The 20036-nt window shown below is 52.6% G+C and overlaps 2 protein-coding genes across 2 annotated transcripts; one reads left to right on the top strand and one right to left on the bottom strand.

Moving 5' to 3' along the window:
• Positions 1-899: 899 nt before the first annotated feature.
• Positions 900-12340, bottom strand: LOC122363638 (centromere/kinetochore protein zw10 homolog). Its single transcript, XM_043333141.1, has 9 exons — positions 12127-12340; positions 11601-11825; positions 10358-10919; positions 9839-10064; positions 4383-4622; positions 3939-4057; positions 3244-3515; positions 1454-1598; positions 900-1277 (listed from the first exon to the last, which is right to left on the bottom strand). The coding sequence occupies exons 1-9, from the start codon at positions 12301-12303 to the stop codon at positions 1144-1146; spliced, it is 2100 nt and encodes a 699-aa protein (XP_043189076.1). The 5' UTR covers positions 12304-12340; the 3' UTR covers positions 900-1143.
• Positions 5699-8705, top strand: LOC122363639 (transmembrane protein 135-like). Its single transcript, XM_043333142.1, has one exon. The coding sequence runs from the start codon at positions 6272-6274 to the stop codon at positions 7655-7657; it is 1386 nt and encodes a 461-aa protein (XP_043189077.1). The 5' UTR covers positions 5699-6271; the 3' UTR covers positions 7658-8705.
• Positions 12341-20036: the final 7696 nt, after the last annotated feature.

The raw sequence follows: 20036 nt of genomic DNA, 5'->3' as shown, positions 1-20036 counted from the left end.
GCGGTTATAACAGCAGCCTACGTCACACACTGCTGGCGCGACTCGAGCTCCTATTGGACAAATTCACGTGGTCTCCGTTGCTAGGCAACAATCTCGTCCATCAGCCAGCGTATGGATGGTGGCAGTGGTTTTGTAGTGTCGGTAACTTTTTTGTCTGCGTTTTAGATCACTTTGTAGCCCCATTAAAAGAAGAAATATCTCACTTTTGTGGTTGCCCATAGTAAGCGCACGGCAGCCTACGTCAGCAGCCTGCGTGCGTTTCTCGGCCTCTCATTGGTCAACAGCACAGTCCTATCTCTTCAACACAGTAGCCACCTAGTGGGCTGTTGGGGAAGCTGTTTTGACAGCAGCGGGCGAACAGAGCTCTGGTCGCGTCATGAGTAGCGGCGTGGCGTGAAACAGTGCCCGGGATACCCACTACCCGGATATCCCATTGTGATATGCTGCATTTCAGTGTCCAGTCAGGCGCTATCAAGACAAAAATTCGCCGTGCGTAGGTAATTCCATCAACCGATAGAAATATGGTAACCTCAGGCGATCTAGCGAGGACCAGTGCAAACGTCTCTGTCTATCCATGCATTCATCCTCAGCAATTATCGAGACGGTTGAATCGATGAAGCCATCATTCGATTCGCCGTATGCGACTTCATCAGACAGACACATCACTCATCAGACAGAAAATTGTTGTTGAAGGTGACCTCGGTGACCTTGACCTCGGATGACCTCCACTTCTTGTTTCAAGTTCCCTATAATTCGGTACACCTTTTAAGGGTGGCTCCCACAAGTCATTTGCAAGTCTCACTTAGCATGTTCACAAGTGCATGGCTCCCCGCTGTGCTCGTTCGTTCTTTCCCCCCAAACGGCGTTTTACTGGTAAATACAATACAATCATTCGCTTATGTCACATTACAATTGTAGTTATATTCAAAACAAAGATCATATAACAACTCCAGGATAAACACCAAAACATAGTTAGAAATTATATAGTTATATCGCGATATACCGGCCGCCCACAGCCCAGTCTGTCTCCGATTTCAGACAGTTTCCGTTCCAGCTCCCCGAAGGCACTGTGTTCACTCACACACAGACGCGGTACAGGTTTCGGTTCACCCGGCCGGTGCCGCCCGCACCCGCCGGGCGCGCTCATTTGATCCTGGCCAGAGTCGCGGCGCGCCGTTCGTTGTTCTGGAAGAGCGCGCGCACCAGGTGGCGCGCCTGCTCGGCGCTGAAGTGCTGGGCCAGCGGGCCCTTGCCGTCCGACCACCGGTCCAGGATCCCTGCGGGGCAGAGCACGTTCTGCTCAGACGGCAGTCACAGCACACAGCACGGACAGCGCATACAAGGCACACTAAACCAGTATATACAGCTTCTTACACAATACACACCTGACTACATCCAGTATACAGTGGCATACCACGGCCAGTTCATGGGCCCTGTGGAGGGGCAGACTCACCGCGCATGGTCTCCTCCAGGACGAGCAGCAGCTCGGTGAAGCGGCCCCAGCCCCCCGTGTGGCGCGACAGCAGCGCGCGCGCCTCGCTCTCCGAGACGGCCGGCGCGCTGCCCTCTGCTGGGTCCTCCTCCCCCTCTGTGTCCGGCTGTGGGCGCGGGCCGATCGTCAGAGGGTCATCGTCACTGTCAGGGCCCCGACACAGTCACAGACACAGCGCACTGTCTATCCCATACTAACGGGTGTCTACTAAATAATGAGAAAATTTCTAAGGAGTTGATACGCACCTTTAATGATAACACATAATATGCATAATTCACATGATGAAAGACCACTCTGTTGCGAATGTTAAACACACAAAATGAAAACATGACATCCCACGGTCAGTCGCCAGGAGGACGTTAAGCATGCAACGGTTCCGAGAAATCTTCGCCAATCTGAAGGAAAATTACCGATCTATACCGGAAAAGACACCAATGGCTCTCTAAGTACAAATTAAAGGTTTTTAGCCCAGTGCCAATCGCATATTTATGATAGTTCGGACAAGAGGAAACGATCAGCATGCTAGACAAAAGTTTGAAGGGGCTGTAACTCTGCGAGTTTCGCCACAGAAATAAGATCCCCTGCTATGGGGTACGAAGGACAAAGTGAGGGGTGTCAATGTGCCTGCTGGCGTGACACTTTAATATTTGCCACTATTATGTCGTTATTTCTGTTTTAGAAAATGTGCAATTAAGTAACTGAGGTGCACACAGACATCCGTTATCACCAAAGCGCAGGAACGCAGAGAATAACGGCGTTTGCGTCGGTGGTTCAGGGGCACGCTGTCAACTGGTCACAAGGTGGAGATGGTAATGGGTGACGAAAGCTGTTTGGCCTTCTCGGGAACAGAAATGTCATCTGTTGCCGGTTTGTAGACTCCTGTAAGGGGTAATACAACTGCAGCCTGAGGACAAGTTTCCTTGCCGGTTTCCAGCTTACTGGTGTGGCTAGACGGTGTCTCCGGAAGGGGATGTACTGCCAGTCATATGATGCCAAAATGAGTTAACATTGGAAGGGTGTTCTAGTGCGAGGGACGGCTAGAAAAGGTGTCGATTCCTTATTTTTGGGGGTCGCCAAGGTCATACATGGTGTAGACTACCCAAGTGGTGGCTATAAGCTCCGGCTCGACTTAGTTTTCGGCCATTATGCCATTAAAACCATCACAATGTTGGAGGGGGTCGGCGTACCCTTGGAAGATCGAGAGGACAATTGACCCTGCGTTCGCAGCTTTGGCCGCTTTAAGACTTGTGAGGCTTTGCCAAGAAAGAAATATGTTCAGGGGACTAGACCATAGCTTTGGACCGACATCTGAAGATGCAAAGTCAGAAATTATCGGTCTCGTTAAACGCGGAGGTGCCGCGACGTTTGATCGAGGGGGTCGGATGGCTCGTGCGGCCTGACGTGAAACATGATTAACTCAGTGCGTTGCTTCGAAGGTTCTTGATAACCAATAAATAGGTGCATCCGCATGCGAATTTTGAATGATCTAAGTTACGCAATTACCGAGATATAGGTCTTTAAACTTTTTCTCATTATTTAGTAGACACCCGTTATTCCATATATTCCGTACTGACGGAGAGGCCATATACTGTCAGAGAATTGATCACACACTGTCAGAAGTGCCCCACACATCAGATAGATTACATCCTGTAAAAGCAACATTACAACATCAGAGACCCCATACCATACAGCCAGAGACCCGCGTGGCCCCGGGGCCCAGCAGGCCCACCCGTCGCCTGTCAGCCACTGACCCTGAAGAGCGCCAGTGCGTCGTCGACCAGCGGTGCGGCGGCGGCCGTCAGCTGGCTGGCCGCGCTGGCCGAGATGTCCTGCTGGGCCAGCACGCGCTCCGTGATCCACCCGGTGACCACGGACAGGAGGAGGCCGGCAGCGCGCGCGTGCACGCCCGCCGGCAGCACGGGTCGCCAGACGCGGCAGACGCGGCGCAGCTGGTGGCCGCAGCGGCGCAGCGCGGCGCCGGCCGTGGCCGACAGGTCGCCCGTCTGCGCCAGGTTCTCCAGACCTGTCCGACGCGGCACCGGGCCGGGTCGAGATCAGAAGCCGCCAGAAAACATGATCAACTTCATCGATGGTCAGCGGAACAAGTGAGCAGTAGGAGAAATCGTTAATCGCATTTTAGGGTAGGGAGAGGGATAGACTCGACAACATACAGAGCATTACCCATCCGTCTTGTTGTTGTTGTTCTCACCTGCCTCCGAGAGAATGTCGAGTCGATCGACACCACACAGCGAATTACCCATCCCAGTCCCGTTGGTTGTTGTTCTCACCTGCCTCCGAGAGAATATCGAGTCGATCGACACCACACAGCGAATTACCCATCCCAGTCCCGTTGGTTGTTGTTCTCACCTGCCTCCGAGAGAATATCGAGTCGATCGACACCACACAGCGAATTACCCATCCCAGTCCCGTTGGTTGTTGTTCTCACCTGCCTCCGAGAGAATGTCGAGCAGTTGCTCCTTCTGGTGCGTCAGGGCCGCCAGGAAGATGTCGGACCCGGTGCGTCGCAGCTCGGGCACCATGTCCAGGAACGTGCCGTCCGCACACCTACGGACAGTCACCCAGACAGACACACTCAACACAAGCGGTGTAGGGTACCGCCTGGGCCCAGAACATCCGGGAGGATGCAGCCTGCTGGCGTTCAAATGATGTTTTTAGTTTGAGAAACAGTCAATTGTGAATTACGCGAGGAAAAGCGGACAAGTATTGCCACCTCTTTGCTGCCGGTCGGCTGGGCCGCTCACCTGTGGCGGACGGCCAGCGTGGTGACGCGGTGCGCCAGCAGCTGACAGCTCACCTGGCGCGGTGCGCCAGCAGCTGCTGACGGCTCACCTGGCGCGGTGACGCGGTGCGCCAGCAGCTGACGGCTCACCTGTGGCGGACGGCCAGCGCGGTGACGCGGTGCGCCAGCAGCTGCAGGTTGTTGTGCGCGATGGCCGCCTGCTCCGGCACGCTGGCCAAATGGTGGCGGTGCACCTCGGGCAGCAGGGCGCAGTAGAGCTCCAGCAGCCGGCCGGTCGTGTAGTGCAGCCGGGCCGAGAGCAGCGGCGCGCCGCCGGCCGCCTCAGACACCGTGGCTTCCACCAGCTCGGCGTACTGCACCGCCGACTCACTGCGGCACGCACACAGCGAGAGGCCGATCAGACGGGCCGGGACACAGCGGGAGGCCGATCAGACGGGCCACAGCGGGAGGCCGATCAGAGGGCCGGGACATAGCGGGAGGCCGATCAGACGGGCCAGGACAGAGCGGGAGGGCCGATCAGACGGGCCGGGAAACAGCGCGCGCCAGGGTCGGCACTCGGCACACACGCAGGGCGCTCAGACACAGGGGCCGGTGGCTCATAGGGATGGTGTGTTTCGAGACTGTCGTGAGAGCATCAGTGTCCGGCGTGGCGGTAGGGCATCAAGAATACTAATGAGGGCCTCTACACGTGGGCATGGTCAAACGGAGCCGGCTCGAGTCCGTGCCACCGTAGGGTCGTCAGGGCCGGAATATTTAGAAACTTCACGTGTTAGTCCCTCCGGAGGAACGGCATTGAGCTCAATCATACATTACATGCAATCAAATGCATTTGGTAACCCACGGACAATTTGACCGGCTGTTTTGAATATTATATGTGGTGGCCTCAGCCTCAGGTGACCTCGGTGACCTTCAAAGCTCCGGCTAAGCACTCTCGTCTAGTGCAGACATCCTCTAACTCAGGAGTCAGGATCCATCCCATCATCAGTAATTGCTGAGTTATGGGAATGGCTGCAATACGCGAGAACGTTTGTGACCTGATGAAGGTCAACAATGTTAACTGGGGTTAGCATACATTAAATATACTACCTAGTATAAAACGGCTAATCAAATTGCACACGGCGAATCAAACGGCGCCACTTCCGTTTCGATCGGGGTGTAGTTCCTAAGCTTTACGATGTTGCAGGGCTGGCGCTAGAAAAGTGCTTTCCACATCATGTGGCATAATTCTCATCGAAATCAGGAATATCAACCTGCTGCTTAATTTACGACCGTCGCAAGATAGTCGGACCGGTATTCTGTAGCCTTGGTCGAACCAATATGAACCAATCAGCTTCAGCTGTTGCGAAAGCTGATTGGTTGCTTTTGTAAAAACTTGCTGATGCTGCTCGTACGCAGTATTTCAAACAGATATGTCGCGGACCCCCCACAATCGCCTCTATAGATTGTTGTTTACATTTACATTGCCAAGGTCCAAGGTCATATATAGAGCAATTGTCATTGATTTTTGTTTAAAAAAGGCTGAGTTCCTTTAATTCCGAAATGCCTGTGCATGAGTCCTTTAAAGCCAGCAACTTTCGAAGTACATTGCAAGTCATATATTAATAAAACGATGGCATTGGTGTGCATCCCCACCTCAGCCCTCTGGCCCTGACAGAGAAGTGGACTGTAGTCAAGAACAGATAAGATATCCCATATCTACACTGCTGCGATCAAGGACGTTGAGATATGGTATGGTAAAGTTCCCAGCTCTTGAGATAATTGTATCATTCAAGTACAAGGTGAGATTCATGTGCCATCAGACACAATCTCAACGTGGGGATCTAGCAGTCGCCATCCAGTCTGTTGCGGGTGCTGAACCTAGTGGTTAGTCGCAAAGTGGAACTAAGTGCTGACTGCTGAAGTTGTAGTATTGCTGAGGAATCACCCAGGGTACTGGGACAGTACTGCACTGGTACAGCACACTCAGAGCAAGAGACTACCTGTTATCTTTTGAAACTGGAAACATCTAGCCATCCAGAATGATAGCAGCAAGTAAGCTGTCAAGAACACCATATGGGTGTCATGAAATTGCCCACACATGGACATCATCATGTCCAAAGTCATGGCTGGATGTTGGCATTCCAGGAGTTCGGGAAGCCATGAAAATCTATCTGCCGCTGTTTATGATTTCAAGACTGATCAAAGCAAAGAAGCTGGATAAATCCACTCTTCAGAAGCTTGCAAAAGAAACCCTACAGTCTTCAACATTCCTTGGAGCAAACTGCTACTTCTTTTTATCATGTTTCTGTTTTGTGAGGAGTTTGCCATTCATCCCAGCAAGAGAATCCATCATGCTTGCTGCCTTTATGTCTTCCTACATGGCTATCTTTCTGGAAAGAGAGGACAGAAGAAATGCTCTGACAGTGTACATGACCAATGTGGCATCAGAAACCCTGTTCAATATCCTGAAGGCCAGAGGACTTGTGCCACAAGTCCCACATGGTGAACGACTGCTCGCCATTGCCACGCTAGCGACCATCTTCTACATGCACAAGCAGGGCAAGTGCGAGGGACTCCTGGGCACTCTGACGAAGACGCTGCTGGGGACGGTGGAGGTCTGCCCCCCGCCGGGCGACGGCCGAGGTCAGGAGCCGTCGGCGGGCGCCCGGCTGGTGCAGTACGTGGTGCGGCTGGTGCGCGGCGCCCGGCCGCCGCCGTCCCCGCGCCGGCCGCTGACCGTGGCCCGCCACCCGTGCTGTCCGCACGCGGGCGGCTGCGCGCCGTACGCGGCCGCCGGCCTCTGCGAGTCGCTGCTGCTGGGTGTGGCGCTGCAGACGGGTGTGACGGCGGCCGGCGGCCTGCTGCGACTGGTCACCACCAGCCGGCCGCCGGCGCCGCCCGCCGCCGCCGCCCTCCTTAGGCTCGGATTCGGCCTGGGCTCGCTCTCGGGCCTGTTCCGGCTGGTCAGCTGTCTGCTGCGCCGGCAGCGCGGCCGGGACGACGCCTGGCATGCACTGCCCGCTGGCGCGGTAGCTGCCGCCGTCGGCCTGCGGTTCTTTAGCAGCCGCTCGCTGACGCTCTACCTGTTCTGGAAGACGGTGGAGGCGTGCTACTGGCGCGGCGCGGCGTCTGGTCGTCTGCCGCGGCCGCCGGGCGGCGGCGCGCTGCTGTACGCCCTCAGCACGGGCCTGGTGCTGAGCGCCGCCGTGCTGGAGCCGCACCAGATCCGCCGCTCGTACTGGACGTTCCTGCGCCAGCTGACGGGCGGCCACGTGGCGCAGATGAACTGGCCGCTGATCGCGCACTGCTGCGGCGCCGACACGCTCCGCCTGGAGGAGCTGCGGCGGTACAGGCCCGTGTTCAACGCCGACGACGTGCGCGCCGCCAGCCTGCCGCTGCTCCGGCAGCTGGGACAGCTGCTGTAGCGACGCAGGGACAGCAGCTGCTGTAGAGACACTGGGACAGCTGTTGTGGGGCCGCTGGGGCAGCTGCTGTAGGGACGCTGGGACAGCTGTTGTGGGGCCGCTGGGACAGCTGCTGCTATAGGGATGCTGGGACAGCAGCTGCTGTAGCGACGCTAGGACAGCTGTTGTGGGGACGCTGGTAGAGCCGCTGTATCGGCACGGTTGGGACACAACTTGGTGCCAGTGACCGGCGAGTCTGAGGTAATGACTTGGAAACTCATGGATCACGCTGGGTGGGGTAGGTGAAACGTGCTTGGGAGATACGTTATGTTACATTGGGAACTGAGGGAAAGTGCTACTGGTATTTCCGGTGCGAGCTTACTAAAGGCCACTGGGGCCATGCAATATTAGTCCAGGGGGCCTCAACGGCGCTGAATGTGATTGCGTTCGAGGTGTGAGAACCTAGCGGATAATCATGTACTTCCAATTAGTGCCTTGCCAAACATATCAGCGACGCGTACGTTTTCTATTGCCAATGTTGCGTAGGTAGACAATGATTTGTTTCATAGTGATGCACAATGCACATGTCAACAGGCCGACAACGAACAATCGCAGAATCGTCGGACAAGAGATCCCCGACTGTCTTGTCCATTTCTGAATCAGGTTTATCCTTCCAACGTATTCCGAAAGTTGTATGAAGTGCAGTATGCCTTATGGACACGTGTTGACTTATGCGACTCGACTGCTCTGGCTAGTATGTTGAGAGCTCAGATGATAGGATGCGTAATGTGCATGGTAAACGATAAGTATTTCACGGTAAAGAGCTGTGAAAGTGGACAGGGTTCACTCACTACCTCTTACATTAGTAATGTGCGTTTCCAGACAGATATTGAGATGATGAAACTCATTTTGGATATTTTTCCCCGGTGCGCGGGTGTATGTTGTAAGTTGGAAGCAGTGTGCTGATCTTGCGAATCTGATATTGTTCACGGATGCGAGAATGTTAGATAGGGGGTAGATTGGTGGTTCCAAATGTATTTTAGAAAATATACTTTCACCTGGATCACAATGACCTTCGTATTGTTTCGAAGATGAGCACCTTAACATAATTTGTGGTCGTTTTCCTTCATGATTCCTGAAATGCGATAGTTTGGCAATTATTGGACATCAGCATTACACAGCTTAAGTAGAAAATAGAACCCATTTAGGAAATCATCCACATCAGTGGCTTACAAGGACCTCTGTTATTTAGAATTGAGGAGTCAGTTAATCCCCGTTGGTGGCTCGTCCTACTGCTCAGCCGCTGGGGACAGTGATGCCGGCTGGTGCTACAAAGCTGAGAAGCTCAGGCGCCCGCAGGCCATCGTTGTCGTTTGGACGATGCGTTGGCCGCGGGACACCATGTGCCTGGCCGCCGCGGTGGCCTTGTCCTCACCGTTATCAGCCGAGTTCGATACCCATCGGCTGACAACTCCCCTCCCCAGTCCATCTGACCCCATGAGGCGCAGTACAAACCTTATCATTGCATCCACATGAGAATTGTGCTGCGGGCCAGCCCCAGGGATCTCGCGGATCTGGTGACACGAGCTCGTTCTCACCACTTGTGCAGAAAATGTAATGTGAATCATAGAATGTGCCCACTCCCAGTCTTGCTGCAGCTGAAATTGTTTTTAAAGCTTGGATGTTCACGGGCGCGTTCGATCCTCCGCTGTGCCTCACGTTTGTGTCTTACGTTTACCTGTCTACGTGCACTGAAATCTATTGTCATCCCCTGCAAACCATCCGGCCTGTAGCTGGGCCTTTCCGCTCTGAGTGCCCCTTCCCCCCGAATCAGAATCCAACGCGGGGCAACCCCAACTCTCCGACCAGCGGCACCGTGCCATCATGGGCCTAATCTTTCAAGTGCCGTACTTTCCTACGTACGACACTTGGTTACATACATAAAAAACACCGGTGCAGGCAAATGCGTATTACGTATACCAATAGACCAAACGATTCTTGTTAACTTCGATTGACTGTAAGATGGGCTGAAATGCGTGTAAATCATTTTGAATTTAAAAGCCATTACCTGTGCCTGAGCTTTAGCCAGTGCTGCTTAATCTTATTTACGGTATTTATGCATAAGATTTGAGCCTCCTGTGACAGCCATTCTTTGGACCGGTGACGCTCACGTCCTCTCCGCCCGCCGCCCCGCCCTCCTACCTGACGCGGCAGCGCGGCAGGCGGTACAGACTGTCGGTGAGCGCTCCGTCGGGCGGCTCGGGCCCGTCCGCGGCCGGCGGCCCGCCGCCCACCGGTACGGTGACGTGCAGGGGCGCGGCCAGCAGCCGGCGGCCGGCCGCCAGACGGTCGGCGCACACCCGGTCCACCATCAGACGGTCCACGTCGGACACATAGGCCAGCAGCGAGTCGGAGCGATCCCAGAACCCTGGCGGCGGGGCGGGGTCCGACGGCGTGAGAGGAGAACCGCCGGGGCAACGGAACAGAGCACGGGCACATCCCAGATGCAGGCGCGGGAATCCCGGAAGGCTGAAGCAGAAAGTTACTGGACTGTGAGAAAATTGGTAATCGCGTGAGCTAGAAATTAGCTGAAACAACGCATTATTCAAACATGGGGAATGAGGATCACGTAAATTGGATATTGAATTGACCTCCACACACTGTCGGTATCGGCACAGTTTGGAGCCGGCGGTAGCGCGGATATCAGTCGCCCCCGCTCACCGAGCTCGGCCAGCGCGGCGCTGAACCGCTCCGTGCTCTCGATGACCGTGTCGAAGGCGGCGCGCTGCTGCGGACCGGACGGTATGGCCGCCGCCAGCGGGCCGTCGACCAGCTGCTGGGCCAGCGCCGGTCCGGCCAGCGCGCCGAACTCGGCCAGCAGTGGGCCAGCCAGCGCCGCCTCGGCCAGCGCCGTCACCAGCTCGGTGAGCGCGGCGTACACGGCCCCCGGCTCCGGCTGCCGCTCCGGCTCCGGCTCCGGCTCCGCAGCCGACACGGACAGGGTGAGCGAGTCGGCGTCCCGGAGCCGCTGCAGCCGGCCGCCGGCCACCAGCGGCGCGGCCAGCCGGCCCAGCACGGCCTCAGACAGCCGCTCCAGGTGGCGCCCGAGTCGGCCCAGCCGGCGCAGCCCGGCGGCCGTGTCCTCCAGACCGGCCGGCCGCACCGTCAGCGCCGCGTCCGAGTCGTCCCAGCTGAACGCCGCCCGCCAGCGGCACACGAGCGCGTGCAGCACGGCCTCCTCCTGGACCAGCGCCTGGTCCCGGAGGTCCGAGAGCAGAGACACCTGCAGTGACCCAAAATTCGCAAGTTTGGGTGGGAAGCGACACCCAAACGAAAATAATTTTCCACTCTCACCTCCAATATTCCAGAGCGATTTTTCACTCCCTGTTTTACTAATCGGGAGCATCCGCGTGGCGTGTACCTTTTACCTCTCTTCATATCTTATTTAATCATCCTATAATGCAGCTCCCCAGAGCACCCTCTAACATTCAAAAATTAATTGCTTATCCCTGTTTTCAACTCCTTTAAGTGCCTTTCTGACTGGCAATTTTCCACTCTCAGCCCTCTTAGTATAGACGAATATTCCCCTCTGACACCGAAGCCAAAATATAATTTTGGGACGCGTGAAAAACGGGCGGTCATAGTCATACCCGTCAGTAGAGAACCCACGGCAGACAAATTGGCCATCAGAGAGTAGAGACCCACAGCAGACAGACCACAAACCAGTCATCAGCGGCACTGTGGTGACAGCCTCGGTAGCAATGATTGCGTGGTTATCAGCGAGATTACACGGAATTGGCCGAAAATGACCGACCAAATGGCAATGTTTCTATTTTCAATTAATCTGTGGCTAAATCGGACGTAGTAGATCGGCGGCCAGGAGGCCAGCGACGACAAGGTGTCATATCTGGCGCCCTGCCCCGAGTGAGGACCGGCTCGGGCTACCGGCAGTGCAGTCCGGTACCTGGTGTCCGGTGCGCTCCTCCAGCCGCTGCGTCTGCTGCCGGAGCTCCGAGACACAGTCGGCTGCCTCCGCCAGCCGGCCGGCCTGCTGCAGCCGGCGGCTGGCGGCCAGCTGCCGGCCCAGCTGCAGCAGCTGCTCCACCAGCTGCAGCAGCTCGGTGGTCTCGGCCAGCTCCGCGGTGGCCCTCTGCAGCTGCTCAGTAGAGTCGGAGAGCGCCGGCCGAATCTGGAGTCAAACAGACACGGGCCCTGTTACCACACACAGGGTGATAAAAGAGTACACAGAAACTCATGCAACAAAAAGAGAACACAGAGTTCTACAGAGATTTTTGAGGTAGTTATAAACACATCAAATGTATGCAAAAATGCTGCTGCCAAGGCAAGGGTTAAAAACTTGTGTGGTCCTTGTGCCATCCATGTGAGCAGGAAAGCTGAAAAAGAATGTAAGTGGTGTAGGTATTGAATTTGAATCACTTCAAGGTAAAACATGACAAAGGATACATGATAGGTACTCATAACTCACTCACCTCCGACGTTATTGTTGTGTTCAGGTCATCCATCTGAGCAGTCATGTCCTGGATTTTCTCTTGCAACCCTTGTCCCTTCGCTAGCTCACTCTTCAAATCTACATGCTTAGATTCTATCAATGTTTTTATGTCATCAAAGTTCCCAGAATGATGGCCAGCTTCATGAAATGACTCCATGCTTGCAGACTTAAGAATCCCTGTGAAATCGAAATGTGAAATGAGGATACCCAGCTAACAGGAAACGTTAGTACAACGTTGTCACAACGTCGTGTTTCGGCAAGTTACGAAATTACGTTTTAATTACGTTGTATCAACGTTCTGAACGTTGTGAAGCCATGGTTTGGTCCGACAGTTGTGGTAAAACGTTGTGACAACGTTTTATTGGTACGTTGCAGCAACCGCGCACTTGCAGGCGGCTGCAGCATTATATTTTGATAATGCATGGTGACATATAAGGCCATATATTGCATTTCCTTTGACTTTCAACGCGCATTTTCAGTTTTCATCGTTAAATTTGACATGTTTTAACACTAGGACTGTTCACGTTGTCAGCTGGTGGTCGCCAACACGTTGTTAAAACGGTTTGTCACAACCTTGACATTATAGGTACTGAATAATTAGCGGTGTTTTTACAAGTAAATTCTGATACCTCTCTCTAATATATAAATATATATATATATATATATATATATATATATATATATATATATATATATATATATATATATATAACATATATAACATATAGTTAAAAGGCGGGTGGGTATTAATTTGATGGTGACTCCGATAAGCCAGTCTTTGCCGTAGCGCTCCGGAGTTACTATGGTTTCGGACCGCCAAGTCCGGCACAAATCCGGCTCCCTGCCACCCAAACAATATGCCCGGTTACATAGCATTTTTGTCGGGGCTGTTGCTCACTTCTTCTCCGATAATTTTAGTGCAGTACTTTTCGTATATTTAGATGAGATCATTGTGTTAATTACAAAGCGTCATTGGCATGTTTTGCGACATCACAGGCGGAGCTAGAGGCTTGCAACTATCCCTATGTAAACGCGGCTGTTATCCGCGGCTGCCAGTGAGCCACGCCGGCCGCCAGTGTCGAGCGGTGGATCGCCCTGACCTCGCCGGAGGGGACGTGACGTCAGTGTCACCGGCCGGCGTTCAGAGCCAGCCGGCCGAGCCGCAGTCTGCGCGGCGCCAGGGAGGCACCGGTTCTGACGTCACACGAAAATATCAGTCGGCTGGTTGTGGCACTGCCCCCTGCCGGCGCGACTGTGCTGCCACCTAGCTAAGCCTAGTTAGCCTAGGACGGGACGGTTTTACTTTTTCTCGTCGAAAGGGGTAGCTTGCGACGACACTCGGTCGACATAGCTGTGCTGCAACATACCCCAGGTTCTGAGTCTCTCGGACGGCCAATCCTGTTCCATAACCACAGCTAAGTCCCCGCTGACCTTAACCAGGATTGGCCGGACGACGTTGAATTTTCGTAGTTCGAGAGACACCGAACCCGCGGATAGTCTGTCGAAGCCTTGGCGGCTGAAGAAAGGCTAGACATATCTCACTTGATTTTGGCGTGGCCAGCCTCACTTCTGTAGTTTTGCTTCACAGCATTCCACGTCCTATTGAGTTTCCGGTTGCGTAGTACACGACCACGTTCAGAAACTTGATGTCTTTTAGATACATCACGCAATGAAAAACTTTTGGCAGCATTTACATTTGTTGCCTGCATATTTTGGTGAGGAAAAATCACTATCGCAGTAGTACAATCAAGACATACCACAAAGGATCAGAGCTAAAGCAGCATTATTAATCAAGTGTATTGCATTGATCACCAGCATGTTCGTAAAATAAAATACATCACGAATTAAGATGACAACCAAGCCGGACCAGGACACTTATGACAAACATGAACGCTAAAGTGGCAACACAAATGAAAGAGAGAAGATGAATCTGCCCTTCGCAATCGTCAACCTAAAATAAAACTTCAAATATACAACAGACTTCTGTGCATTAAAAGAACATGAATATACTCGCTTTGCCGTCGACACATGGGAAGTGGGAACATCCTGCCGGCCCAGCCAAACAGCGCGCCCGCCTTCGAGTAGGAAATGGCAGCTTCCGCAGAAGTGGCCAACAGACACATTGTTCGTCACGCCACCTGCACTGAAACGTACCAGCTATTTAATCGTGAAATGTAGCTAGCCATCCAAAAATGTTGCACTACACCAGCACTACCGCACAGTTAGCAGATAGGTACGGACCGGAGACCGCAGGTCCTGGTCTCTGTCTCTTCCGAGTACGGTCTCCGGACCGGTCACCGGCGCCACCATCTCCGCGCGGTAGCTATAGCACAACTCTCCGGCCGGGGCCCGCAGTTCCTCGACCTCTTCGTCCAGCCAGACCAGCACGGCTCCCGCCCAGCGCCTGAAGACTCCGCCCTCCACAGATCCGTCCGTCCAAAGCCGGACAGCACACAGGGGCAGGAACGCGAGGTGCAGCGTAGCCACGCTTTCCCTTTCCGCCGCCGTGGCCCCAGCCCGGATCGGGCACACGTCCAACCGGAAGGTGACGCCAGCCGTCTGTTGCCACGGTGGGATTCTCGCTCTCGCCCAGGCCTGGCGGCCTCGCAATCTCCAGCCTCGGACCGAAGGCAGGCGCGCCGGTGCCGAGGCCTCGGCGGTCGCGTGCAGGGGATCCCCTGATGGCAGACCCAGCGCCCTCCCCAGCAGCCTGGCAGCCAGCGTCCAGCTTCTCTCCTCCATCGGAGAAAGTCGGGCTTCCGCCATTAGTGCGTGGCACGGTGTTGAGCGCGGATACAGGTGATGATGCGGCCGCCTCCCGCAGTCCTCGCTCCAGGAGATTCACGTGCGAGGGGGCGGCCGCCGGCAGCCACGCGACGGCAGCGTGTTCGAGCGCCCCTCGGACGTAACCGATTGACCACCGTACTAAGGGCACTCTCGTCCAGGCCCCAGCTATTCAACCAGGTCGACGGCGCCGTAGCCGTCAGAACCTGGTGATCACTCGAGCCACGCCACAGAGCTCACGCCTCAAAGCGGTTGGCTCTCCGGTCCTCGGCATCCGGCATCCGCAGTGATTTGGCGTAGCCAGGACACGTGAGATGCTGGCCTCAGTCATAACCGGAAAGCCTGTAAAAAAAAAACAATATGTGATTGACAAATGGAAATATATTGTATGCATAGAGTTGAGAAATCATGACGCACACTGCATTGTGACAGTAGATAGTTTAGTGTGATTGGCAGAGGAGGGACTTATTGTAATAAAACAATGAACAATTGAGGCATTGATTTGATTTTGTAGGTAGCTACCTACCCTTCTCATATGAATCTGGATGATTTGTACCATTAAGAAAAAAAAGGTCTAGGATCGGGGGGATGTCCCCACTTTTCAGCTATGCTAATTTTTAAAGTAAAATATTTATTTTTCATTTAAATTCAAAACTAAGAGCAAGAAATTGTTCGGCAAGGTGAGATAAGCACGAAACTGCAAAGAATTTGTTTATAGGGGTATTGGGGTTCCCACAAAGTGACATTGAAGTTCTCTGCCCCCTCCCCCCACACTTTAAGTGAGGTTCCTGCGCCCATGGAAAAAAACACATTGCATTATGTGCATCAACACTTAACCCTTGCACTTAGAGAGGGCCACAAAGCCCACTATAAAGCCCACAAGACACCACCTGCAATCAAAGCATGACAAATGATAGCATGTAGGCACCTGACCTACTATAACCTACTGAACCACATACCCCATATATCAATATGTATGTGTACTGTGTAGATAAAGTATGAATGGTAGGTTGATACCAAGGCTGTTTAGTAGGTTGTAGGCATGCTGAAAGGATGAAAGATGGGTATTTGTTCAAAAAATATCTGATCTACAGTTCATATGAATATGCAACATGGGGTCCAGACTGGAAAAAAATACACGTTAAGCCGAATATGTCCGGCGTAGTGGCGGGATTGCGCCGAAAATTTAAGCGCACGTCCGGCGTAACTTCGCATGCGCCGAATTCAGCGCATGGCGGCGGACGAATTTTTCGGTGCAGGGCGGTCGCATATTTTTTTGGCGAAAGACAGTCACCGAATTTATGCGGTACGCTGGTCAATCTAGCAGCAGATTCGCCCCGTGGGCAGCTCTGGAGAGGTTGCGGGACGAGACGTCCCCCGCCCCGGTCGTCGCGTGCTCGAACTGGCGAGCCGCCCTGAGTCTACTCAGCGGAGGAACGGCCGCCCAGGTGAGGCCTCAACCTTCGGCGTAGAGATAGGCATGGAAAACGTTGTTGAACGTCGCCAAGCGTCGTTAAGCAATAGCAGTGGGTTCCTGCCCACTGCAGTATCGAGGGGAATGAGAGCGTGGACGATCTGGCAAAACTGGCGGCCGCCCTGCCCTCAAACGCCCGATCGCTGACCAGGGCGGTTCATTGTGCGGCCTCGCATCAGTGGCGCGACAACTGCTCAGAATCACTATTCAAGCCACTCCTCGGGAGCACGCCGCCGCTCCCTCTCCCCGGAGAGGACCGAGAGGATGCCATTTCGGTGCACCAGATGAGGGCCGGCCACCGGGGCAGCTCGCTCCAATACGGCACCGAATCGGCTGTCTCCACTCCGCCGCGTGTCAGCAGTGCCCAGACAAGCGGTGCCCAGCGGCGCTCTGCACCGTGAGCCGAGAAGAGGCTGATGTGCCGGAGCACGTGCTGCTCCGCTGCCGGGCCCTCGCTGGCTCCCACCGAGGTATTGGGTTTACGTGGAAATAAAAACTAATTCGGACGCTCAAACATGGGATAGCGTACAAAGCCCCGAAACACTCTGCCTGGTTGATATAGCCTTGATCAGTATATGTGCACATGTGCTTTATATGAAAAGGGCTTAATTTTCGCACACATAGGCACCTAATTTTTGGCGCAAATCACTCAGAAATTTCGGCGCAAAATCGCTTGCGCCGAATTTTGTCTCACTGGCATCCGGCGTAGTGTATGGATGTTTTCCTGCCGTCATACGATTTAGGCGACGATTCCATGACTTCGAGTCCGGTGCATACACACTGGCTGGTGACACAATTCCCTGCGTTACGTCATGTAGTGACCTGGGTGTTATCATCGACAACGAGATGAAATTCCATGAACACTGTGCCAGCATAGCAGCGAAGGCTGGAGGAGTTGCTCACAATTTCTTTAAATCGACCAGGTGTCACTCGCCTGACTTTATGACTCACATACTGAAATCTCACATTCGCCCCATTCTCGAGTACGCGTCACCAATCTGGAACAGCGGCTATGTACAGGATCTCAAAAGATTAGAGTCTGTTCAAAGGCTCTGGACTCGCAATGTGATTGGGCTCCGTAATATGGAATATGGTGATCGCCTAAAGGAACTTGACCTATTCTCTGTGAAGGGACGCCTCCTTCGAGCCGATATTATCAAATGCTGGAAGATTTTTCACGGCCACAGTCAGATATCCCCGGAGATCCTCTGGGATCTGGAGGCCGACAACAGAACGCGCGGGCATAGTAGAAAGATAAAAACGTGTCGTAGTCTTATAGATGCAAGGTCAAGGTTTTTCACCCACAGAGTCGTGCGCGATTGGAATGCCCTCCCAGATTGGCTGGTGAACGAGGAGTCCCTGGTGCAGTTTAAAAAGGGACTGAAAGCCGCACTGGGAAGCAGATTGTACGAACACACAGGATAAGAGAAGGCAAACGATTCACATCTCATCCTTCATCCCCCCCCCAGGTAAGCGCCCCACCCTTCCCAAGTTGGGGCGGGGTTATACGCGCCTGGGCTACCTATCATATTCCGCCCTTACCCCCTAGGTAGCTGCTGCCCGCCCTTCTCGAGCTGGACCGGGTGGACTAACCTAGGCTACCTATCCTGACCTTTCCTTCCGAGAACGTATCACATTTCGGTACCCTCTTCTCTCATTTACATAATTGATCATCTTGTCTAGGATTCTGGCACTTAAAACACGCACAAGTTTTCTTTTTTCAGTGTTTTACCAAATGCAGACGCACCATTCCAATTCCTTGCCTGAGGTCCAGCCATCTGCCCACCCAAGGAATTGGCGCGTCTCTGCACGCAATAGGTTTCCACTCCTTCCTTTACGAGCCAAGGTTGTGGAAACCTAACAGGTGAGAACAGGTGAGTTTCCAGTCTGGCATGGGGTTAGGTAAGGTTTGATTTTTGTTTTGTATTTGTATCACATGTAAATATCATATCTGGATTCAGGATGTCAAATAGTGCAAGAATGTACAAAATGTATGCCTGAAAAGTGAATCACTCTTTCTGAACATTTACCAAAAGTGGTAGTTTAGTACGCAAAGGTTAGGCTAGGGTAGATGATGTTTTTTATCTTCACCATAGTTTATCTACACAGTAACCGAGAAACCCTCGTCCAGACATAGGTAGGCATGGCAAATCATCAAAAAGTTAATATTTTTCTGCTCATCAGCATTTGACCAAAATAAGGGTTCTAGCATGTCTGGTTATTTCAGGTTATGTTAGGTTATATGTAGGTGAGGTTAAAACTTTAACAATCTCTAAGACATATATACGGGCTTCATCTGAGATTAATATTGAGCTAGGGGTCTGGGTACCCACCTTCCTGTCAGGCCATGATACTTGACACACCATCGTGCTATCTGAGGCAGCCCAGGAACAAGCTCAAGCAATTACAATGAAAGTCAACAGTCGTGCGGGCATTACACCACTCCCCATTAAAATATATCAAGTAATTAGTTAATGACGATAATCCCGCCACCACAAATCTTATGAAACACATCAACATTGGCCTTTGATATTCCGAAAAGAAATATCCATAATGATTTAAAGCGAACGTGTTCTTACGCTGCTGTGACATAAGCTGCGCATGCGAAAAACACCCGCTAGACCAATTGATGGCGAATAAACCTGTTGATGAAGAAATACTTGTCTCCCATTGGTCTGTGAACACAATCAGCAGGAAACGCAGCTTAAACTACAGTAAAAATTTTGCAGGAAAATCTGCAGAAAGTAAGAAAAATGCAATTTAAACATATTTAGCCAATGAGTCTGGCCAATCTGTTGATATATTCCGGTAGATATTGAGCATTATCGGTCATTTTGAAAGAATTACGGTCCGACTCTCTTTATTTTTAAAGCAATGACGCATAATATGATTATTGAAAAATTGACAAATATATTTTCTTGGAGGGAAAAGTGGGACTAGCATTAAGTTAAAAATCAAAATTAACACACTGATCGAGACCTCGCTTTCAAAAGTATATATCAGTGCATTTTCGCATCGAATCTCTCTCAATCATGAACAAACTTGGGCAAAAACAGCAAGATTGCCTGCTTTGTCAATTCACACATTTTCATATTCGGGGGCAATTTTAAAAATGATGGCCAATGTTTTCAAAGTCAACATTTCCATAGGAAAAAATACAGCTATTTTTCTTCCAAATTCATTCATTTGTAGAGTCCGACTCTCTCTTGTTTTCTCGCAGTTTCCGTTGTGCTCTGAGAGAAACGATCATGTGTATCATAAGCGTTTGGCTCACTTCAAGACGGCAGAATTTGCACTTGCATTTTCTGCCGTGTGGAAGACCAGAGGGAGTCAGCTAATTTATGACAGAATGTGCTTAAAAAATGACTGGTGAATAATATCTTTTGTAAGTGCCTGACAAATATTTATATTTTAAATCACGCTCTTCAGCTGTCAAGTGAGCTCCAAATGGCCTAAATTGTCAGCTGTTTATCATCCTAGGTCAGCTCAAGGTCACAGACGTCAGCTGAAGAAAGTGGTGACCATTGGCCCTGTGTTGAGCGGACAAACCGGTGTTACCTAGTATTCTATGTACCGTGCGCGGCGCGAGCGAGCAGTGAGGGCCGGCGGCGGGCGCGGTTGAGATAGCTGGA

Source organism: Amphibalanus amphitrite, unplaced genomic scaffold (assembly GCF_019059575.1).
Source record: "Amphibalanus amphitrite isolate SeventyFive unplaced genomic scaffold, NRLGWU_Aamphi_draft 000631F_arrow, whole genome shotgun sequence".
NCBI classification, from domain to species: domain Eukaryota; kingdom Metazoa; phylum Arthropoda; class Thecostraca; order Balanomorpha; family Balanidae; genus Amphibalanus; species Amphibalanus amphitrite.
This window is presented reverse-complemented; position numbering and strand designations above follow the sequence as displayed.